Source organism: Xiphophorus hellerii, chromosome 7 (genome assembly GCF_003331165.1).
Source record: "Xiphophorus hellerii strain 12219 chromosome 7, Xiphophorus_hellerii-4.1, whole genome shotgun sequence".
NCBI classification, from domain to species: Eukaryota; Metazoa; Chordata; class Actinopteri; order Cyprinodontiformes; family Poeciliidae; genus Xiphophorus; species Xiphophorus hellerii.
Window position 1 is genome coordinate 30,444,284 of NC_045678.1, and position 25,052 is coordinate 30,469,335.

Below are 25,052 nucleotides of genomic sequence, written 5' to 3' on the forward strand. Positions count from 1 at the left end.
ATAATCTATATTAATGCATAAATCATATAAATATATAATTTCTTGCTGATATTTTGTGGTAGCAGTGGTAAAAGTAGTATTTAACTTTTAACATTTTAATATTGGAAAATATTTATATAATAACATATATTATATAAATCATTGTATAAATAAAACATCCATCCATTTTCTTCCACTTACCCGGGTCGGGTCGTGGGGGCAGCAGCTTCAGAAGGGAGGCCCAGACTTCCCTCCCCAGCCTCTTGTTCCCAGGCCAGCAGAGAGACATCGTCCCTCCATGTCCCGGTTTTCCCCTCCTCCCGGTGGGACCTGAACTCCTCACCAGGGGCGTCCAGGAGGCATCCTGACCAGATGCCCGAGCCTCAACTGGCTCCTCTCGATGTGAAGGAGCAGCGGCTCTACTCTGAGTCTCTCCCGGATGACTGAGCCCAGACACCCTGCGGAGAAAACCCATTTCTGCTGCTTGTTCTGGGAGCGGACCCTGGCGATCTGATCCTAAAACATTATTTTTAACTATAATACTTTTTATTATAGTAGTAGAAGCAATAAAATTACTGCTGATTAATCAAAAATATAATAAATTTATTCTTGTTATTTATTTAGTTTCCTTTATTATTTCTTTATTGGGAGGTTTTCTGTGTTCAACCTGCTGGTTTCCTTTAGGACCCGGGGGAAGTCCCTGATGTGCAGGTCAGTTCCTCCTCCTCCTCCTCCTCCTCCTCCTCCTCCTCCTCCTCCTCCTCCTCCTCCTCCTCCTCCTCCTCCTCCTCCTCCTCCTCCTCCTCCTCATCAGCTGTCCCGGCGGCGCAGCAGCGGAGCCCCGGACCCAGACTCTCTCCTCTCCGCCTTTTCCTCTCCCTCCCCTGGAGGAGTCCATGTAGCGCCCCGCACCGTCCCGCACACAGACAGAAGATGAAGATGAGGTGCTGGGTTCATTTCATTTCTGAAACTTTCTCTCACTTTGTGTCAGAGTAAAACATGAAAAGCTGTGAACGCGTTTTCTCCGCAGGTGTTGCTCTCGGCTGCAGCTCTTCCTCCGCTGCGTCCTGCTCCTCATCCTCCCGGCTGCGTCGCAGTGGTCAGGTAGGAAAACCTGCGGCTGCCACCGCGTTTCCCCCGCAAACCTGCGCAGACAGATAAACTCGCTTATTTGCGCAAAATAGTTTAAAAAGTAAATGCGAACAATCAGTTTAAACGTTTAAAAGTTTGCAGGATTTTCTTCTTCTTCGTTTTTGCAAATCCTCGCGCCCCCAATCGTGCATCTGCCTCAGACTTTTAGATATGATTGATTATTGACAGAATTTTACTCAAATCTAAGCTTGAATGTTTGGAAGATTTTTTTCTGTCCACGTTTGTTTGGCATTTTTTTCTTTCTTGCTGCTCTGAATCCTTCATCCTGATCGCTGGAAATCCATTTTAGGAAATGTTTTTGTAACAGATGATGGCGAATGAAAACGGACAGGATGATGTTTAATATTTGGTTGGCTCTTCCCGCGTTTCCTTTACAAAACTGCGCAAAACTTTGTCAATACTGCGCTAATACCTGCATCTTCATTACAATGTACATAAAACTGTCAATATCACGGTTATATAGCAATTGTTTCCGTTACAAATGTGCGCAAAACTGTGACAATGTTCCGCTAATGTCGAAAAAACACAATTTTACTATTGAGGTGTTTCCATTAACTAATAGTTTTAATGCAGTAAAAATCACACGGGAATACTTTGTTCTCCATTAAAACATCATTCTGCTCCATCACCTTCCTTCCACTTCCCGTCGTCTTCTTTGTCGCTTCCGCTGTAGTAACATCCTGTTACTACGCTGATGTGGTAACAGGATTCATACGAATTGAATTGAATTCATTCAATTTCAATACAACCAAAAACCCTCATCTTAGCATCAAAACTTTTTATTGGAAAACTAAGGTTTTTTGTATTTTTTAAAGAAAATTGGCGTGTTTACTTTCCCAAATGTAAAATTTTGCAATTGTATGTTCAATGGAAATGCAACTCCTGATCACTTAAGGATCCAGAAGACGAATTGTTGTGGAAACCACATTAAACCTGCATGCTCTGAATCTTCTTCACCTCTTTTAACCGGAAAATGTGGGGTGTTTCCCTGCGGTTTGGTTGGGATCGGGTGGAGAATCGGTCCACAGGAAGACCAGCAGCTCTGACTCAGTGTTTCCCATTGCTAAGCTGGGTCAGGAATCCCTATTGTCATGTGATCTTTGACATGCGCCCAGCGGGACGCCGCCGGGGGAGGGGAGCGGCTGCGACAGACCCCAACTGTGCCATTTAACGGCCCGCTGTCCTCTCCTTTCTGGGCCAGCGGGACGGACGTTGGAAAACAAAACAGAAAAAGAGGGAAACTCTGCTGGACTTTATCTGCTAATCATGGATGAAAACTTGAGTTTTAAAAAGTTTGCATTGTTCTAATGGAGCCTGAAGCTGCAAATCCTTCACAAAATGTATAATTAGGGAAGAAAAAAAAAGCCAACCCATCTGGTCAGGGATAAAGTCTGATTTCCTGCACCAGTTCTGTTCACCCAGTGAACCTTGTGATGTTTAATTCCTGGATTTTCTAGTCATTAAACCTGCTTACGCGTAATCTTCCTCCCTGGAAGTGTCTCAAGTCCCATCGAGCGTTTGTTTTGTTGTATTGTGTCAGCTGCCGCCGTTTAGAGAGTTAATTAGACTGAAGCTAAGTAGATGTTTGTAGACTGACAGTGGGTTTATTGTGGCTGTAAGCCTGCGTTTCTGGGTGGGAGGAACATTAAATGTCCAGTTTAGGTGTGGATCTGATGACTGACCACCCAGATCTCACACAGTTATGATGGCGGACGATCATCTGAAGGTGGAAGTGTAGAGAATTTACATGAATCTGACTCTTTAGCATCTGAGCTCCAGGTCTTCGGATCCGTCTTTAGACCAACATGACGGCAGCGCCCATCTGTAATGCATAGAAAGACCTGTCTGTCAACATCCAAGTCCTTCATTGAAAACACATGACCCAGTTAGCATTACAGTGTTAGCACACCTGGAAACATGAGGTAGAAACAGCTGCCTTTGGTTTAGTTTAGCTGGTTTTCATCTTTGGAAATGCGGAGGTTGGTGAATCTGGAAATCTCTAGGAAGATGTTATATTTTCTCAGATCACTTTCCTCCCACATGAAGAAACACCCAAAATCTGTCATTAAAAAGGTTAAATATAAGAATTTTAGCTGGTAGTGGAGTATGACTTCACACAAGGCTTTTGTTAAGTCTCCTACACAGAAAGAAACACACCCAACCCTGACCTGCTTCAATATGACTGCATGAAAAAACCTCCACATGTGCTCACACTCATGTTTTCATCCATTTATGGTTTTTACAGAATTTCTATAAAATTAGAAAAACATTCAGTAGATTAATGTTCAAAAATATCCAAAATGAAAAGTTGTCACAAGTCAAACCACCTAAGTTTCTTAGATCTTTATTGATTTTCCCATTGTTCTGTCTGCTGGTTGATCTAATAAATTCTGCGAAATAGATCATTTATAATCGAAAATTGTGCATCTAGGGAGAAAGTTTAGGCTTATTTGGAGGAACATATTTGAGCTTGTATGATTTTGACTGGATTAGAGAAAATTCACCGTAAATTAAAAAACAAATCAAACAGTTTTTGTTGTTTGCATATCAGTTAGGGGTAGGAATTTTTTTGCTCACTCACGATTTGATTCAAAACGATTATTCGTGATGATTTCTGCTTTAATCGGTTGGAAAGGATCCTCATGTCTGCTTTGCAAGGATCCTCATGTCCAGTCTGCTTTGCGTGGTAGAATGACAAACTGAGACATGAAGGTGTCACGTTTATTAAATTTTAAATATAAACCATGTTTAGATGGAATTACTCCCTCCCTACATCCTCCATTTTGTTGTAACGAAGTGTCACGTAGAGAGCGCTTCGCCCCCATGAACAACAACGTTGCATTTTCCATCCAGAATTTTTTTGTCATTTTACAGCATTTGTAATTGTAAAAAAAAATGTGCGTAATTTGTCACCAAATCAGAAAAGCACTTGGCATTATTGTCTCCTATGGATACAAACACCGGATAGCCAACTATCGATGTCGCTCTCCAAATGTATTTCTACGAAGACATTCAGGGATTTTTTATTTATTTTGCGTTGCAGTAATGTAGTAGTCAGTGACATCTTGGACACTTGAATACTTTCTGCTGAGGTTTTTCCATGTATTATAATATGTGTTAGTGAGATATTTTAAGTTTTATATATTTTTCTTTAGGATACAAATGCACCACAAACTCTCTTTCCATTCCTTCTAAGACATAAACAAAAACTTTTTGTAAGAAGGGAGAAAAAAGGTAAAAATACATTCAAACTATTTGGACTATTTTTGGGCAGTTTTAATAGTTTTTTGTGTTTTTAGTCTGAATGGTTAATAAAGGGACATTTTCATACGCATCTCAACCTCAGACAAACAAAAACATGAAGTTAACAGCTCGGTTTTCAACCAGTTTCTGCACCAGAGTTAAGAATGTATAAACACGTTTTCAGTGAGGCTCTTTAAATGTGAACATATAATTTTAAATAGATATTTGCTGTTATATGCAAAATAAACAAGGGTGTATTTGCTGATTTATTGTGAGTTAACGCAAGTTTTGTGCATTTCTGCTTAAAACATGGCAACAAACTTCTGACCAATCCCAGCGCGGCGTACTGAGCTCGGTACCGGACTCTGTGACGTAGCTCTGCTTCGCTGTAGCTTAGCTCCAATATTTGCGGTGTTTCCGAGGTGATCAATCTTCATTTTACAAATCTTTCGCACAGTAAACTCATGAGCACCTCGGTTTTTCCGGGAATTTGGTCAAAACCAAAAAGAGTCCAAATGTTTACCTTAAACGGAGACGGGACCGGCTGAATCTCTGACTTTTGTAGTTTCCTCTGCGCATGCGTTCGCTCCAGTTCCGTCTCCATGACAACGGGTTTTTTATTTTTACATTTTTTACATTGATTTTGGGTCGTTTTTCATCGATCCTGAATGAACGTGGAGTTGAACCCGTGTCTGTTTTTGTCCTGCTGCTCACAGCCGGTATTTGTGTTTCACCTTCGCGCTGCCCTCAGATCTCGTCCTCAACGTCCAAATGTTGGGTTGACGGCTGCAAAATACAGAGGAACTGGGTAATTACTGGCTGTGCACTGAAAGAAGAGGATTTGTCGAGCACTCGCTCCAGAACTAATGGCACCATGAGTGCCGCTTCGCCTCTCAGCACCTCTTTCCTGTTTCAGGTGAAACCTTTACTTATTTGCTCGTCTTTCCCAGGTAATCCAGGTAACACTCAGCACAAGGTGTGAAGCTCTGCAAATTACAGGACTCTACTGTATATACATGTTTTCTATTCAGTTCTGCAGATCTGTGTTGACTGATCTGAGTTTTTACTTTGTTTCGTCCATCTTAGTGGTATTTTGTGTTTCTCCTCCTTCCTAAACCCAACCGTCTTATTAACTCTGCCTTGTTTCTTCACTCGTTATTCGCAGCAGAAGAATCTGAAACAACATGTATTGATGGATAAATTATGTTTACTGTTATAATTAGTTCCTGTTTTAACTTTATTTGATTTATTGGTGAAGGTTAGTTTAGGTTGTGGAGTGTCTGCTCACAGTTAACCAAGGGAACAGTAGTTAGTCTGATTTTTACCACCCAGGCTCAATAAAAGCCAACAGTGTGAAAACTATTGATTTAAATGGTTTTAATTAAATGTAATCTTTCATAAATTGTTTATAAACTGAAGTTTTGCGTCTGGAGAGCATAAAGAGGATTTTTTTTTTTACCTCGCTCCTTGTTGGCTACACTACACACAGACTTGTTGCCAAAGCAACCGACAACAACGCCACGACATTTATCAAGATTCAACCCCAAAAAACATTCTAACATTTCCCACACAAAGAACGTAATATTCAATTCGTTCCAATTTTATGTTTTCAGGCTTGATGTTCATTTTGTGATTATTAATAAATGATTGCCGTGGTAGATTAGCTACCGCTGCTATTAGCTAAGCTAACATAGAGGTGGTTGATTAGCTAATGTAAACTTCTGCTTTACTGATGATTTGTCAGAGTTGGTGTGTTAGTCACCTTTTTGTTATTTTGTTAACTGAACCAAAAAACAGAATTCTGCAGCACATCTACATGTTAAGGTATTCAAAGTCAAGCTAGCATAACTTAACTATGTGCCTCTCCTTCCATATCTATATTTTTTAATTAAAAGTTTTTTCTGGCTTTATTAGTTGCCGTAGTAGCAAAGCTCTGCGTCCCTCCTTCTTTTACATAGCATGCATACATTCAAGAGTTTGCACCTTATGTTGGCAACGTGGCTGCTAAAACCAGTGCTAGTCATTGTCTGCGGGGTGGGATCTAGCGCGAATGACGTCACGTTGCAAGGGGTCTATAGAAACAAGTTTTATCAGAATTGGTATGTTTCCATTAAGAAAATTAATTTTCATAATTTGCGCAATTCTATGGCTAATGGAAACCCAGCTGGTGTTTTCTTATCTTGGTCAACATAAATCGGGAATGGAAAACGAGTTGACTGGTCATTATTGGGTTTGTTGTGGCTAGCAGCTGTTGCAGAAGTTAAAGATCTATCTCTCCGGTTTTTACGGCGCAAACTAGAGAATTCATTAGACGTAAAGCAGGGCACACTTTTCCTCCGGGTGGTCAGCTCGTCTGCTGCCTTCAGTCTGGATGGGAACTGGTTTCCATGACCACCAGGTGCAGATTATTCCCCCACAAAGCAGCGTTTGGCTGAAGCGGGGGAAACCGGATCTGTGTACCTGGCACTTTGTCCCGGTCTTCAGCTTCAGGTCGTGTTCACTAGTCTTCTTTGACAGCCTGCTGAACACAAAGGGACATGAAACCAGAGACCCTCTCCCCCCATCCCATCAACTCCCACCATCACTCCATATTTTCCGTCTCCGGTTCTAGGAAATGTATACCATCAGCTTTTCACTCTCCATGATTTATGGCCGATGCCAATATAGACCGCTTTATGTCTCTACTGGTGATGTGATCCTTTTAATATTATCAAAAAGATGCAAACGGTGTTAAACCCAAGCACCAGCTACCAGCCATTTCCCCTTTTTAGTGAATGAATAGACCATTCAGCATTTCACGAGGCCCCTCTCGGGAATGCCATTGTGCATTTTGAACCTCACTTTGCAGTTATATCCCTCTTTTTTTGCTCTCCACGTCTGCTTATCTTCTGATTGACTCTCATGATGTGTGCGCCGCTTTTCAGGGCATCCTTGAATTCCACTCATTCACCCGTCCTTCAAGAGCGGCCGTCCCGTCTCTGGAGGCACTTACCCTCACAAATCTCACACCATGGGGGTGTGAACTGAGGAGAATCCTATGGGACAGGGAGATTACCACCAAGGCCACAGATCTTGTGACAAAAGGGGGATTTTGCTGAGTCTGAGACTTTGGTTTGGGTATTTTTTTCACGGTGAGCATCAGGAGGCTGGAAGGGAAGCCTCCAGGTGCATTTGGTTTGGACAAGTTAAGCTTTAAAAGCCAAAGAACGGAGAAAAGACTCCGACAGGGACTCCAGACGTCGCTGCTTGCGTCTTGTTTTACAAAAACAAATAATTTGGTTCCTTATAGCTGTGAAATGTGAATTGGGAGCTTGAGGACAGTTAAAATCAACTCACTGATGTCATCGCGTGATGAAGATGCATCATTTTGCTTCCCTTTTCAACATCAACCACAAGTTCAACTATTTCGTACAGAGTTTTGGGCCAACTGTTGTCTGATTGGTCAGTAGTTTGTTGCCATGTTTCATGCAGAAATGTGCTCGGATGGTGATGTTGGTATTTCACTTCAACCATTTTTGTATTTGCAGGCATCTTGAAAGCAGAATGTTTATCTGATGTGGTGAGGAATTATGTACATTGTTTAAGAATCCTCAGTAAATAACTATAAAAAAAAACAAACTCCTGAATGGAAATTGCAACGTTGGCGTCCATGGGGGAGGTTGCAGAAAGGTGGCGCTCGCTACGTGACACTTCGCTAAAAAAGTTTAGGAAGCAGGGAAGGAGTAATTCCATCTAAACATGGATTAATATTTAAAATTTAATAGATGTGAAGCTTTAATGTCTCGATTTGTCATTCGGCCCTACGAAGCAGACTGGAGGAGATCACCAGGATTCATTGAACACTGAGATTAAAGCAGAAATCAATATGAAAAAAATTATTTTGAATCAAATTCTGGCCCCAAAAATTGGAATCAAATTGTGAGAAAGTAAAAGATTCCCACTCTGCTATGTTTACATTTCACTGCTAAAAGTAAAACTCTTTGCACCCTTTCCCTTATTTTTCCAAGATGGAGTGTTTCTTCAACACAAACAGAAAACCTGTCTGCTCTGGTTTTGACATTTCGCTTCTTTAACCGGTTTTTATATCCGCATGAAGCGACATGAATACTTCTTATAGTAGAATTATATGCATTTGTTCAATTTCCACTACATAACGACAAAGACGGATGGAAATTGCAATGTTGTCGTCCACAGAGGAGCCCGTCTCCGTGACGCTTCATTGTAGCAAAACAGTGGAAATGAGTGTGCTACACACCGAAGTTGGTGTTGTGTGAAAATACGAAGGTACGGCGACCACATGACTGCGTGTCGACTGTTCGGGTTTGGATGAATTATGGGAAAGACTGAAGGCTCCCATGTTGCTCCTCCTTTCCCTCTAATCCAAATGGATACTAACAAGTTAGATGGGTTTGTTGGGAGTCCAACCCCGTTTCTTCACCACGGTTTAGCTTAGCTTCACCAGGTTATTATACGGTGCACAGACGGAGCGCTGGGCGCCTGAATGGTTATGCTTCATACACTCTGACGTTGTTCTGGTCCAGGTGGTTCAGTGCCATCAGAATTAGAGACTGGAAAGATTGTAGACTGTAAACATCTAGAGGTGCTTTAAAAGATCTGTAAGGCTTTTGGTCCAGACAGTGCCATTATTGGCAGGATTTGGCTTCCTCACTGACCACTTGATTGGCTGAAACAACAGTAGGCACCATGTTGTTTGGAAAAAGAAGTTTATAGCCGTATTATTTGGGTTGTGTAAAATCTTTATAACCGCTGAATGTTTTCTCCACAAGCTGTGAAAGAAGTGTTTTTCCCAGGAGAGATTTCTTCTTTTTGTCACGTAAGAAGGTTTTGGATCATAAAATAAATTGTTACATCAGACATAAATAACCTGAGAAAACACAAGAAGCAGTTTTCAAACAATGAAAAGCTTTTTAGGTCACAAATTAACTGATTGAGCCATTTTACTTAAGTTTTAGGTTGCTTAATACCTGAACTGCAGATATAGGAAAGTAATGCAATAGTACGTCTGATGAATAAAAGATTTATAAAAGCAACACATTATCTAAAAAAATCCCATCAAAAACAGTAGAAAAAACAAAGTCAATGGCTGAGTTTCCATTGACCTTAAAATTGCTCAAATTGGACATATGAAAATGGAAATACGGCATTTTTGAAAAAAGCTTTTGCACTAGAATGAGTTTTTTTTGTTTTTTTTACAGCTGTATCAAAATTTGTGTACAAAACACTTTTGAGTCACATCAACAAACTGATGTTACTACAGACGGAAACTACAAAGAAGACAAGAAGAGATCGGAGGATGTTTTAATCTCTTATTGCCTGAACAAATTTGATTTAAATCACGTTTCATATTTAATAGTAACACCACATTTGTGAAATTGTGTTTTTTCAACATTTTTAATGGAATATCAAAAAAGTTTGGACACATTTGTAATGGAAATTCAATAATTACATAAATTTTAATCCATTAATGACATGAAAATAAGTATTCAATGTCAGTTTGGGACCAGCTCAGATGTAATCCGACCACAGAAGAGGATATTCCATGTGTTCATGGGAAACTAATTTATCACAGTTGATGGCTCTACCAGAAATCCACCAGGAGAACATCCGGTCCAATGTTTGGAGTGGCCTAGCCAAAGCCTGGACTTCAACCCAGTTAAGATGCTGTAGTTTGGTGTTAAACGACACTTCACCACTCAAAACCCTCCAACATGGCTGGTCCACTCATCGTTGTCCACTCCATGATTGTAAGGTGCCCAGGGTTTGTAGCTTGACCGTTAGCTTACGCAGATACGCTGTTTGGTTTCCTCCTGACATGTTGCTGAACATCACGATAAAATGTCTTTACTTTGGTCTAATATGGCTAAAGGTCGTCATTCCAGAAGTCGTGTTTTATTCAGATGCAGCCATAAATCATGCAATCTTGTTGGTTTTAGAGAGACACGACTTTCCAAATAGTCATACCTGTTCAGTGTTTGTCTAATTGTCCTGTCATGAACTTTAACCTTTAACCTGCTAACTGAGGCTTGTAAAGTCTGAGATGGAGCTCCAGCTTTCTGAACTGTTTTCCTCTTGAGAATAATCTTTCTCTCTGAATGATGATGGTCTTTAGATTGGAATTGATTTTATTTTCCAGATCAGTTTTGTTTACACCTAACACTGATATTAAGTTTTTGTTGCATTAGTGAAACTATTGTTTATGATTGGTGTTTTAGGGTTAGCTTAGCCCACCACTCATGAGTCTTGCAGGTGTATTTTGGTGTCATTGAAAGCTGTTTCAATATTAATATTTCAGCTTTCACCAACTCATTCAACATCCCCACATATCTAATGCATTTTACAGGCTTTCAATGTATTTCTGCTCTGATTTGTTGCTTGTTTCTAAAAGAAAAACTCAAGTGGTTTTCATTTCTCATGCCTCAGTTGTGGGAAGAAATATCCAGCGATTGCACATTTCAGTCTGTATTTCTTGGTAGCTTAAAGGCTCTCCGCCCCCACAGCAGAAATTAGCAAGTATTAGTGGAAAAATGTCTAAAAGGAGGCCAGGATTGCAAAAGTTGGTGAGGCTTTTAGTGGGATTAAGCCGTTGGGCTCTGCTGAGCTGCAGGCTCCAGGAAAAAGGAAAAGGTCACTTTTTTTCTTCATCAACGCATTTAGTTGCAGCTGTAAAACTGACAGCAGTGCAGATGACCTAATTACCTAATTGTCTATTCTTTCATCTCTTATGTTGCTTTCAAATGCATTTTAAAAACCAGTCAGACTCATTACGCTCTCCAGTTTAATCCCAATCACATGGATTATAAACGCCGTTGCTTTGCTGAGGCTGAAGCGGAGTTACACCGTGACCTCTGCCATCCCCCCCCCCCCCCCCCCGAGCTGACGTGGCCAGTCTGGGAACAATAACCGCTGGCACCCTGGGCTCTGCTAATTGAGGGCCCTGATATTGTCTGGCGGATGAAAGCCTTCTTTGTGGTATCTCCCGATCTGCTGTATCACCCCGCGGCCGCTGATAGCCGCGGTAGCCATGACGCCATCCCCCTCCAAGCGCCATCTGCATTCTTTGTCGGGGATTTAAGTGTCAATTGAAGGTGAGGTGTAATATTTCCAAAACGACTGGAGGAATGTTCCAGTTGGACGTAAAGATTTGTTCTTGAACATGACTGAAAGTTGAATTCTGCAGCAGGAATGGACAGAGATCAATCTTTGTTTGAATGCATACGCAGGTGCGCAGGTAGCAGCATTTTCCCCCTGATTACAAAGTCCAAGGCCTGTAAAGGCAGGCAGAGGTTTTACATGAAGTGTGTGAAGAAATGATTTATTGAAAAGGGGGAAAATCTGGAGTGAGACTCAGAAAAAAGTTCTTCTGTTGAACTGTTAAAACATATCAGGTGTTTATTGCTTGGAGTGAAAGTTTTCTTAAAATTCAGTTTTCACTTTTTAAAACCCTGTTTAAATTTTTAAAATTCTGTCTGTTGAAATTCAGAAAAAAATACTAGAAAATTGTCTTTGGATGCTTCCTGAAAGGGGCAGTTTCATTTCAAATTGACTTCTTTTAGTTTTCCATCATGTTATAATGTTATTCCCTCAAAACGTCACACCTGGAGTGTTTATTTGATACTTAAATGCAGGTTTTAGAAATTCTTTAATCTCCATGGCAACCATTCAGCTATTAAAACGCCTGGTTGGATGTAGCCCCGCCTTCAAGGTGTAGCTCCTCCTTGGAAGTAAATGCTCTTTTAAGTCATATTTGATATATTTAGCATTTTTATAACAACTGAAGGTAACAGTGACCTGACCCTATATTAAATGGCACTATGTGCCTGGAGAACACAAAATACTGCCCCTATAAAATTTAGTTTCAAAGGTAAAAAGGAAACAATTCAGTCTGATTTAGTAAAAATTCAGAGCAGAAAAAGAGAAAGCCACCTCTGGACCTTTAAGAAGCTCCTTTAAAGCTCCTAAACATGTACACACACACACACACACCCCCACACACACACACACACCCACCCACGCACCCACACACACACACACACACACTATCTAAGCCGTCAAAAGTTAGCTTTGAATCAGGCTTAATGCAGCTTTTGCAGCATTTAAACTCTGAGATGTTGTCAATATTCTCCTATACTGCAGGGGGCAGCGTAGGACGCCTACAGCAAGTGTTAAAACATGTTAGAAGTAAAAACTGCTGTAATGCTGCGTTTCATTTACCTCTGAAGTTTGAACTTGGGTCTTGATTTGACGTCAGTTGTTTCTTCTCATCACACTTTCTCTCTTTTTTCCCACTAACTGTTTAAATGAAGAAAAAATAATTTAATTACATTAAGATGTAAATTATAACATTAAACATTACATTAGAATGAAAATGAAGTTGTTGCTTGAGGATTCAACTTTGTAGTTGAAGTTAGCATGATAGCTTTAGCTTCCACTAGATGCTGTTGGATTAGCGTGTTAGCATTAGCATTCACTCATTAGCACAGATTCCGATTTTAGCAAATTCCATGTACTTGTGATGATTATTAATAATCTTTAATAATGAAGCTGCTTCAGTAGCTGAAACCTTTCTCTTTAGTTAATATCTGCTGTTTGGAAACAACCATTTCTGAACTAAGCTAAGCTAAAATTAGCTTGATCCAGACTTTCTTCTGTCAATTTCTCTCTCATCCGGTGGATAAAAACCAACTTCTTTCAGGAAACCTGCAGCCATTTTAAACGTTGCGGCTGTGCAGCGCATCTCCTTTGAGTGTTTGATACAAGCAGGGATAAATATTTAACATCCTTTTCGAGTGCTTAGCATGAGGCTGTTAGGTGGTCAGCGTCCTGTGTAAGCCACATGGGAATCCTAAGAATGCCCTGGAGGAAAGAGGCGGGTCTCTGTTTTAATAAATAAAGTCCTGGAGTTCTGTTACTTGGTCCGAAGCCTCAGGCTATTATTGGTTTTTCTCCTTAGCTTTCAGAACGGCACCTTTTAGCTCAGCCGCTGCAGATTTAAGCACCTGTAGTGACTCTGCTGTTAGACTGACTAGATTAAGAAACACTCAGAAGCTCCCTGTGAATTACACCGGAGGGCATCCATCTCTGCTAAACATCTGAGTCAGGTTGTGGCTTTTAAATGGATCATATTCTTTCTCTTTATCTAATTATGCTCCTCCAACGCGGTTCATTTAAGAGAAAATGCTCATTAAATCTGAGAAATCACTTGCAGGTATTGGCTACTCCCAAATTAGCCGCTTGGTGTTGGTTTGGACTTGTCTCATCTGCTTCTTGAACTTTTGCTGATTGTGCATTAAAAACCTCTCCACAGTTTGGATTAGTCACCACCTCTTTCTTTGTCTCACCGGGTTTGTTTAGGTGATAAAAAAATCTGCCAAGTCCTTACCGGTCTTTCACATTTATTTGAGCAGGAAAAGAAATAAAACATTTTAAAATAAACCGCTGTCTCGTCTGCAGCCCCTCCAGCAAAGGATAATTTGCTGGTTCAGCATTTAGAAGTTAACCTTTAAAATTAAAAATACAAAGAAAGATCAAAACCTACAATCAAGTCATTAAACTTGATTATTGATTATTGGTGGAAAGCTAATCCAAATCTGGGCTCTTTTATTGAGAAAGTTGATTGTCCAAATTATGTTTTGCATCATAATTAGTTGTAATAGTGAGCACACTATTACAACTAATTATTATTAGCTAATTACCTAATAATAACAGAGCTATATTTTAGCTTAGCGCTTTAGCTAACTTTGAAAATGTTTAGCACACTTAGCTTCCCCTAAACAGATTTTCCAGATAAATTATAAAGTGCTAATATAGTCGGCTAGTTTGAAAACGTTGTGTTTTAAATTATGGACTGTTTCCTTCCTCGCGTTCTTTATCATTAGTTTCAGCTGAACAACATGTTGCTAAAGTGCTTTCACATTTTTTATTTAGTTCTTTTGCTAATTTTGAAACGTTTCTTCCAGTGGAGAGAACACTTCCCCCAATCGGCTAATACGCTAACAACAGAGCTAATTTTTCACTTAGCACTTCAGCTAACTTTGAATTTGTTTAGCGTACTTAGCTTCCCCTAAATCAGTTTTCCAGATAAATGCTAAAAGCTCTGATTTGTGTAGCTGTTTTGTAAACTGATTGTTTCCTCCCTCACACTTAGCTTCCCCTAAGCTAATTTTTTTTTTCAGAATAACTTTTAAAGCATTAATATAGTTGGCTGTAAACTTTCAGTTGAATAAAGTTTGATGTCTGTGTTGAAGTTTTGGTTTGTGCAAATAGACATTTATCTTCACGCTCTTAATTTGAAGTAGGTGCAGACTGTTTACGCAGCATTTCCTGCCCTCAAGTTCTCTCTCTTATTTCCCCCAATAACTTTAAAACAAGAAACGTCCAGGAACTAAATAGATAGTAGAGGACAAGATGTAAATACAATATCTAAGAGCAGAAAATCATAAATAAGAAAAAAATATGAAACAAGTTTCCAGCTCTCATATTGTGAATAACTACTAATCAGACCTACACACCACCCCCTTCCCACACAAACTAAGCTATAAAGTTTATTTCCTGACATTATTGGACAGCTTCTAATGCAGCACTGTGATGAAAAAGCAACAAAGGCAGAAAGACAAACACAAAGGAAAGCAGGGTTTTACCTGTCAGAGTCTCACTTAGACACAACCTGAGTCATTTTACAGGCTGCAACTCGCTCTTAAAGCCACTGCAGAGACCTCAGCATGTTAAAGCACTTTGCTGTTTGAGGTATGCATCTGCAGGAGCCTCCCTCCAGCTGCAGAAACCAGCATTAAGCCGTATATCCTCAGAGTTTTCTAATAAACACGGTTGCTAATGTCTTTAACTACCTTTGTGTTAAGGAGGGAAGCGCACAGAAACTGTTGGAAGCGCTGACATGATGGATGATTTCATTTTGCTTCTCTTTAACCTTCAACTCCATGTTTAACCTGAGGGCAAGTCAAGCCAAACCTCCCCTGCTGCAGGGCCGCGTTAAGCTAACAAAAAATCTGGCTGCTCTCCAAGCGTCACTATATCACGGCAGGTTCGCTACGGGAGGCGAAGCGTCCACAGGCTACAAATTATTCCTTGATAAACTCAGCAGGGAGATAATAGGCTGCAGTTTGGTTGTTCTCCACTTCCTACGTTTTTACTGTGCAAAACAGCTACACAAATAAGGCGTTAGCATTTATCTGGAAGAGTTAGCTTAACAGAAGCTATGTACGCTAAACAATTTCAAATTAGTAGAATCACTGAAGTGTGAAGTGAAAAATTAGCTCTGCCGTTAGCACCATAGATGATTGGTGGAGGCGTTCCCTCCACTGGAGATAACGTTTTCAAAATGAGCAAAAATGCTAAACAAAAATGTGAAAGCAAAACAGAGTTTAGCTGAAGCTAATGCTAAAGAACATGAGGCAGGAAAGCTGATTGTTGATGTTTAAATGTATTTAACTGTGTGTTAAATAAATTTTAACCTGAAACCTGTGCTTTAGAATTCATCTGGAAAAATTTGCCGAACAGAAGCTAAATTGTTTAGCTAATTGCTAAACCATTTAAAACTTATTAAAAGTACTAAAGTGATGAGAAAAGCAGAAGTGGGCCTCTGGTGGAAGTAACATTTTCAAAATTAGGAAAAGCACGAAACAAAAATGTGAAAGTGAGATAGCAAAATGGTGTTTATGTGAAGCTAATGCTAAATAACGTGAAAGAAGAAGCAGTTGGTCGTTATTTAACTGAAAGTCTACAAAACAACTAACTTAATTAGCACTTCAGAATTTGAACAGAAAATTAATTTAGGGGAAGTTCAGTATGCTAAATGTTTTCAAAGTTACCAGAAGCACTAAACAAAACATTAGCTTTGTTACTAGCGGATTAGCGGAGGAGTTTGCGGCGCTGGTTTAAAGCTTCCCGGCCGTGCAAACCTCCACCCAGCCCTGCAGAGATATTGAGTTAACTGCTGAGGTATCCAGCAGGTCTGATCTGACCTAAAAACCTGCAAAGTTGGAAAGTTTCCTTCTTATTGCGGTTGAAATGTTTCAGTCTTTTGCTATTTTAAGCTCACAGATGGACGAGACCATTGCTGCTACGGACTGCACCTTTAATTTAAGGATTTAATTTTCTTTTCAGAGTAAATCACGAAGCTGCTGTGGCCTCCGAGGGTCGCTGAAGGATTAGAGCCAACCAACATGCTGCAAGTGTTTTAACCAGTGGTGGACACACTTCCGCTAATAGCAGAGCTATTGCTTCATTTAGCGCTTCTGCTAACTTTGAAAACCTTTAGCATACTTGGCTTCTGCTAAATTAATTTTCCATTCAGATTGTCAAGCGATAATTAACTTGGCTATTTTGTAAACTTCCAGTAAAATAAAGTTCAACATTTGTGTTGAAGCTTAAAGGCAAGTCCTGCTCTTATTTTGAAGTAGGTGGAGATTGATTACCATTAAATTGATGCTCAAGGTTACAACATCATGGTTAAATTCAGCGCTTCAGAATTAGTGTCTTTAAAATAACATGTAGGTATAACGCCTTAGCATTAGCTTCTTTAACATACGGTGTAGCGCTTCAGCGTTAGCTTATTTTAAATACCAAGTTGGTCTATCGGTTTAGCGTTAGCTTCCTCAAAATACTGTGTTGGTGAAGCATTTCAGCATTAGCAGACCTAATATTTACGGTCAGTACTTTAGGATTAGTGCAGCTAACTTTTAGTGCTCACCACTGGTTTTTACGTTATAATGAAATCCAAAATTTGTTTGGATGAGATAAAAAAAAAAAATTGTTATAATGAGATTTATTTCTTGTTAAAACCAAAATATCTTCTTGTTTAAAAAATAAAGGTGGTAGCAGTAAATCAGCAACACCTGTTGGGGCATTTAAGTGTCGACTAGAAGAAACAGGGTGAGAAGCAGTCAGAGGAAACCCCTTTATGCCTTTTTAAGATGTCATAATTCAGATCCTGTTATGAAAAGATACATTCCTGAATTTATTTCCAAGGTCTGGAAGTTAAATGCTTCTGTAGGTTTTAGCAGATGACCATGAGAACGTTTACTTCATCTTCTTCAGATGTAGGAGACGTCCAGATTCATTAGCTGCCCTGAAACCATTTTCCCATCCGTGTTTGTGTATTTTATCTCCTCTCACTTCATAAACTCCAGCCTCTGAACGCCCTTCCTGTAACAATTTGTAGCTGTCGAGGCTTATGTACTTTCTGTTGTTGAATGGCGCATTGTTGGTCTGGAAGGAGAACGAGGCCACACACATATAAACATCCACTCCTCCTCCTTCCAACAGGAATGCCTCCGCATGAACCTGCGTGTGTGTGCAGCTCCAGTTGTAACTTTCTGGATCTCTGTCTCGTTTCTGAGTGACACACACAGGGAAATCTCCCTGGTGAAAAGTCTGCGCTCAGGGGGAATGCCTGAGCGCAGACAAAAGCGGCGTATCCTTACTTAGCTTCTCCACCCATTGCGGCTAAACGCAGCAGGACGGCGGTGGAGAGCTCCTCGGTTCAGTTCGGTTCAGATTGCAGGAATATCCCTGAAGCTGAAAGATTTCTGCTGTCTCCATTTGTCTTGGTGCTTATTTCGATTAAACTTGGGTTAGGACGATAGAAGCGTCACAAACTCACGGTTAGAGCCTCATTCTTGCTTCAGATCCTGGAGGTTTCCAGACTTTTGCTTCTGCTTTTGGTCCCACCAAAGCATTTCAATCACATAGAGGTCTGAACTTTGACTAGGCCATTGCAGGACCTCGATTCTGCTGTGTTTGATGACAATGTTGGACAGATGGACTCGCATTAGAATACTTTAGTCTTTAGAGGAGATCATGGCTGTAAAACAAGCCCATATCATCATGCTTCCACCACCGTGTCTGACTGTTAAAATGGCGGGTTTGTGATTATATGCTGTGTCGCAGTAGAAGCTAATGTGTTTATAGCAGAACTAATTCTTCATTTAGCACTTAGCTAATTTTGAAAACAGTACTTCTAATGGTGGACAAACTTCTGCTAATGCACTAACAGCGGATCTAATTTTTAGCTTAGCGGTTTTACCTTCTGGATAAATTCTAAACTGTAATTTACTTGGCTGTTTTCTAAACTTTCAGTTGAATAAAGTTCAACATCTTTGTTGAAGTTTTGCTTATTGACTGTTAAGAATTTGTACTTAGCCGTTTATATTCATGCTCTTATTTTGAAGTGAGTGAAGAGTGTTTGCACAGCAGTTCTGCTTCCTGTCCTCATGTTCTCTCTCTGTTTCCCTCAATAACTTTATTTCAATCTAGAAACAAACAAGAACAAAATAAAGCAGACAATAGAGAACAATAAATATCATAAAAACAAAATGTAAAGGCATTAGAACAAGTAAATTATGTCAAAACTGAAGCAGAGTTTAAGGGTTGTAGTCTTTTTCCAGGGCAGAAACATTTTAATTGAATTTAGCGCTTTAGCATTAGCTTCCACTAAATATTGTGTTGGCGTAATTAATGTTTATGATCAGTTTTAGGTTTAGCACAATTATTACCATAGTATGCTGATTCTGTAAAGTTGTTTCTGCTGATTGCTAATTAGAAAATATTTTAAACAGAAAAAAAACCCCATAGTTTTAACTTAATCTGCTGAACCAACTTGTATTTAATCCCACATTACAGTTTACATTTTGTTTATAGGACCAAACATCCCTTAATTACTCCAAAGTTTTACTGAATGTAATAGAAATGCATGAATATGAGTGGAGTGAACTCATTTTGTTTGAGGTGAACGAGTTCAGGCATCTGTGAGGCTTTGACACTAAAAACACAAATATCATAAAGGAGGGTATATCAGTGTCAGAATCAGAGCCAAGTATTTGCTCAACGAACCTGCAGTGAAAAGCAGCCGCTGCTCAAACACAGAGCTTTTCTTCTTCTGCTGCTGCTAAATGACACCAGGGCAAATAATGCGACACATTTAGACGAGTTCTGTCAGATCTCTGATGTGGAGGATGAAAGGACGCGGCCGTTCGGTCTCTGGTCTGTAGGAGACGGTAATCTGAAGAAAACCAGACCAAATATATCAGAAGCACATTTATTTTTTTCCAAAAGAGCAAAATCAAAGGGCTCTTATGGTGAAAAATTCTCATTTGGCACATTTTTATGCTTCCATTTGGGTCTCAATTGATTTTAAAAACAACCCAACTGTTTAAAACAAACCCACCCAGTCGGTTTTTGGAAATTAATTTATGATTTTGGTGTCAGGAAAATGAGTCATTTCAAAAACCTTCCAAATGTTAAGTTACATTCAGGCCTGTTACCTAGCAACCCAAGCCACGCCCAAGGCCGTTACCTAGCAACCGAAGCAGAGCTCCAGCATGTTTGGTCATCTAGTTTTACTGCTGTATGTCCTGAACAATGGCTACTGCACTGCAAAAACACAAAAACTTATCAAGTATTTTTGGTCGAGTTTCTAGTACAAATATCTTACTACATTTGAAATAAGATAAAACTAACTTACAAGTAACTTCTCAGTAAGAAATAGGAGATTGATTCAAGTTAATAATTCCTTAATATTTGGGGACAAAGCACTAGTTCCACTGGCAGATTATTTTCCTTATTAACTAGTACTTTGCCCATTAATATTAAGGAATTATTACTAAACAAACTCCTATATTTTGCTTAAAAGTCATTTGTAATGTTAGTTTTGTTTTATTGTGTACTAAAACATTCAGAAACTGGAGCAAAACACTTGGTATGAGTTTGTGTTTTTGCAGTGAAATGTTTTGTTATTGACTTGCCGAACAGAAATCACTTTGCGGCATTCTTGGTGTTTGCGCAGGAGGACCGACTTTTGCTTGTCAAAGATGTATGCAGCCATTTTCACACGTGAGTGTAAATGTTGAACGCGGTCAGCTGCTGTTTATTTGGATTTAAAGTGACAGAGGCCCTAAAACAGTTCAGATTTCTTTAGCTAAGAAAGATTTGGAGTGAAAAATGTAGTGAACATGTTTTGTATAGGCCATAGGTCAATCCTAACCTGTTCAAGGAAGCATAAGTGACCACCTGTAAAAGCCTAACTTCACTCCTTTGCATTTAATGAATTTTACCAAACCGTTATCCTGATATTTCTGTGGTTTCTTTGGGGAGTTTAGGAGTAATTTCCCTCAAATAATTACTTGAGCCTCAGAAAATGATTCTGCAGCCGTCTGAAGAGCGGCTCAATGCAAAGCAAATCCCTGTTTTAGTGTTTAGGAAGTGAAGGGCCACGTCGACCCGGTGGAATGAATTCAACCACAACCTCTCCCTTTCTCTTTCTGCCTGCTGCTCTCCTCCTACACGCCGTCATTAAAGTCCGACAGATGTTAGCTGCATCACTTGTGGATCGAAATCCCCCGCCCCCATGCCAGCATTTTATTATACCCTTCACTACTGCCGTAAATCTCTCCAGGGAATCAAACCGTCGCCTGTCTGAATGACCAAACAAACGTTTCCCCCCCCAGGCGGTGAACGTAGCTGCTGCTCTTCCTTCACATGCAGGAGATTCGGGTATTGCGAATCCTGAACCAACATGACCGGAATGCAGTTTTTCTCTGCTTTGTCCCGTTTTTGTTTGACAGATTTTTTTGTTCTGCCGGGATAATTTGACCTGGAATGTTTTCACTTCAGGCTTCAGAGCTCATGGGCAGGAGCTGCTCAGGTTGGAGTGTGAAATCAGTAATAAGACATCAGAGGTTTGGGTTGTGGAAATTTGATTTCTTTTTCGGATGCATTTCTGCAGATAAAATCATAAAGGATCTTAAAATCTTAAACTTTTACACCTTTTACCATGCTACAATCATAAACTTCAGGGTATTCTTTTGTGAAATTGTAATCTTTGATGCTCCTAAATAAAATCCCAGCTCTATGTTATTGGATAACTATTAACTCTAAGTTATCAGGGCTCATATTCCCCAAGAATCAAAGACTTAGAGGATTGAAAGTTGTGGGAGGTTAAAACTGCAACATTTGTTACATTTCCAGCTGCTGTGGTTCTCTGTCTCTGCACTGAGTCAAACCAACCAAACCCTTTTAAAAACCTGTTCCCCTCCTCGCCTGTGGGGGGCGCTGCACCAAGAACCACTGAAGGAAACAACACAAAAATATCTCAAGAAGACACTGAGCACAGCTTCCTTCTTCACCAAATGGAAATAAAAATTGTGTGGCGTCAGATTTCAGCGGTTGTAGACCGCTCCAAAAGCAGGAAGTGAACTACAGTCCAAGGCATTCTGGGAAAACGCAACCAAAACAAACATGAGAGTCTAGCACTAGCGAGAGAAATGTCTCATGATCGTTTGCCAAAGACAAAAGAGAAATCCTCAAACCATTAAAATCTGACTGCACTCCATTTTTGTTTCCATTTTATGAAGAAGGAAGTTGAACTCAGTGTCTTCAAAGTTGTTTATATCATTTCCATCAGTGCCTCTTGGTGCAGCGCCCCCACAGGCGAGGAGGGGAACAGGTTGCTCAAAGGGTTTCGTTGGTTTGGTACAAACCATTACTGAAAATGTTACAAATATTGTGATTTTGTTCCCCAAACAAACCGAGTCTACCAGACTATCAGGTGGGAGAACAGCATTAAAGCCACATAATTCTGATAAATGGAGGAAATTTTTAAGAAAGGAAACAAAATCCGGAGCTTGGAGTTAAGAACGGATTCATTAAATTAGTCTTCATGTCAAAACATGTGCTTCTAAATGAACATTTATGTGGTGAGACTTAAGTGTGGAAACAAAAAGCCAGAGCCATCAGTTTCTCTGTGAAACTGATGTGAAAAGCAGACCTGGTGCTCATTAGGTGAAGCTGGCTCAGACATTACCTTCAGTGGCTGTTCATGATGATGTGCTGTCTGATAATTGATGACTCAGCAGCATTCAGGTTTGCCTGTATCGTCTTGTCGTTTCGGAAGGCTTTCATCTGCAGCTTTTCCAGCGTTTACAGTCGGATTATGAATAAGAATTTCCAGAGTATTTACCTTTGGCATGATGGAGGAAGAAGGAAAAGATGAAGGGTAAATAAGACAAAAAGGCTAATTAGGTAACCAAACAAACAGATGAGTTTCATTCCTTTTTCAAAATATTGTGACATTATGACAGGAGAAGACATGAAGAAAGGATCTTTGGGGTTGAAACTCTTTAATTTAACCCCAATCACTCCATCTTATCTTGTCTCAGCTGAAACTATGAGGCCTGGAAAGCTTTAGGTGTTTTGGCCTAACGGGTCCAGGAAGGTGGGACCAAAGTCATACAGTTGATGGGCGGTCAAGAGGTTGTGGGAGGTTAATTTTCCCACAAGACACACCAAACCTCTTTCCCTGTAATATCATCATGCTGTTTGTCCTATATGCTGTTTACACCAGCATAGTAAACACAGAGATCATGGCAGAGAGGATCGGCTCTAACAGTTCACAGTTTGGAGGACACGATGATTGATGAGCTCCAGCAACAGAAAAAGAACGGTCAGTTCACCCGCTGCACGTTTGATCTAACGGTACGTACTTCCTCGTCTTCTCAAATCCCTCGGTTGGTCATCCTGGTCTCTGACTGAAAATCTCTGGAAGTTGAGTAGATGAGGCCGTTTCCTGCATAAACAGACATCCTCTCAATTCTGACCAAACACTCAATAGTTTCCAGAAAAGTTCGTCAAGGAGGTTCTGACAAGAAGGGGAGGACGATATGATGGTCGTCACACAACTGCATCCAGCAGGCAAATGTGACCATTATCCAACCGTTTCATGGCAATCTGAACGGCCTGATTCTGATCTTTCACTGCACAAAAAATTCCAATCTGTGCCACTTCGAGATATGGAAATAAATTGTATCCGACAGTTTTCAAAGCATCTGCAATCCGAACAGTCATGCTGCATTTTATCCGACCTTTACATCAGAGACGTGAGACACACATCATAATTCTGCACCAGAAGCCAAACTGGGCATAAAATTATAATCATGAAACATGAGAGCAGTCTATCACAATCCTGCCATTCTTGGTTCTGACTACACATGCAAACGGACTTCTCTACAGAATCCCGTTGGTATAAGTGGGGATTTCTTTTCATGAGCTTCCTTTGTCTTATGATCTTGACGATACTGTCGGCTCCCATTGATGGAACAAACTATCCGTAGATGGCACGTTGCTTTATGACATTTATGTTTAATTATAAATTGTTCACTCAGAAGACTGATTGCAGTCGCATTTAATCAGTAGTATGAACAACCGGGCAAAAAAATAAATAAAAAAAAAAAAAAAAGGGAATTGAGCGTCCAGACCTGCTCAGGATGTGACGTCCTGGATGAGCCGCTGATGAACTCAAGGCCTCTCCGCTGTCCGATGGTTCTCATTGTAGAGTCTCTAAGCCTTAAAAATGTCTGTGAAACATTTTCCAGATTTTAGTAGAGATGTTTCTCATCTGTTCTTGAGGTTCAAGTACCTCAAGACTCAATGTCACGAATCATTGAGTCATGAATCATTGAGTCAATGTCATGACTCAATGATTCATGACATTGAGTCATGAATCACATGAATTGCTTTTTGGGATCAGATTGAATTGATTGCCTAAAGGTGACCAAAGAGATTGTGGTTAATCAGGTTGCTGAGGAGGGGGATCACTGCCTCCGATGGCGTCTGGTCGGCTGGATCTGTGATACGGGTGTGTCCTTTCTGTTTCACCGTTCCTCCATGCCTGGTTGACTGGATAAAACGGTTCCTTTCACTCGTGTCAGTAGACCACCGTCAGTCTCTGGACCATATGACCCATGTGTTTTGGTTTAGCTGGCAGAAGAAAACAGTTTGGTTGATGTTGTTTGAAGCACTCATTGCGTCCAGAAACCTGCAGTTAATTTTCTGTTTTTAAGCACCAGTTTAGATCACCAGATGACCTTTTAAGCACAGAAGCGTTTTGAAGCGGTACATTGCTCTTCCCAGAACTGCTGTTACTTTCTAAAGTTTCATGTCGAGACCGAAACCTTCATCACTTTGATGTCATTTATTGTCCTTTGCTTGATAAATCAATACTCTGTCTCGTTCATATGGCGTCCCAAACACAAGCCAGCCTCTCTGTGGCGAACTCAGCCCCTGGAGTTCCCCTCCGTCTGTTCGCAGGTCGGAGAAAACGCTCGCTCCTGACTCATGCTTGCTACAAACCAACACAGCATTGTTTTTGTTCATTTCTGAGTGAGTCACCAGGCAGAAACAAACACGAATCGAGTCTTTATTGGATGTTTCCGTTGTCCCGTTATGGCCGTGACACACGGATGAACTGTGAATTCAAACCTGCTGCACTGCACAGCAGATGAAATGCTGGTGAATACAGTCTGCTTTGGATATTTCTACTGCGTAGATAAAACAGAGGTCTCAGCTTTCAGTTTATGTTGCAGGAGAGGAAGAAAACCTTAATAAGCTGCAAATGAGTGGTTTGGAGAAACAGCCTTGGTCTGTTATTGTTACGGAAACAAACTGAGACCAAATAAACAGTTTGTCTCAGATTCTTTCAACATGGAGCGTGACTAATGTTCCCACATGGTGGCTCATTTTCTGTTAAACATCCTGGCATCTTTTCACAGCTTTTTCTTCCAGCGAAAAAGACAAAAGATAAAGACACAAGAAACATGGATGGATGGATGGATGGATGGATGGATGGATGGATGGATGGATGGATGGAT

At 40.2% G+C, this 25,052-nt stretch overlaps 1 protein-coding gene across 1 annotated transcript in view; it reads left to right on the top strand.

Annotated features, from left to right (window-relative positions):
* The first annotated feature begins 786 nt into the window (after positions 1–786).
* col18a1a (collagen type XVIII alpha 1 chain a) overlaps positions 787–25,052 on the top strand; it is a 73,469-nt gene continuing 49,203 nt past the window's right edge. Inside the window, exons 1-2 of the mRNA XM_032567897.1 lie at positions 787–923; positions 1,010–1,083. Of these exons, the coding sequence (XP_032423788.1) occupies positions 913–923; positions 1,010–1,083 (85 nt within the window). The 5' untranslated portion in view covers positions 787–912. The remainder of the gene's footprint in view (positions 924–1,009; positions 1,084–25,052) is intronic.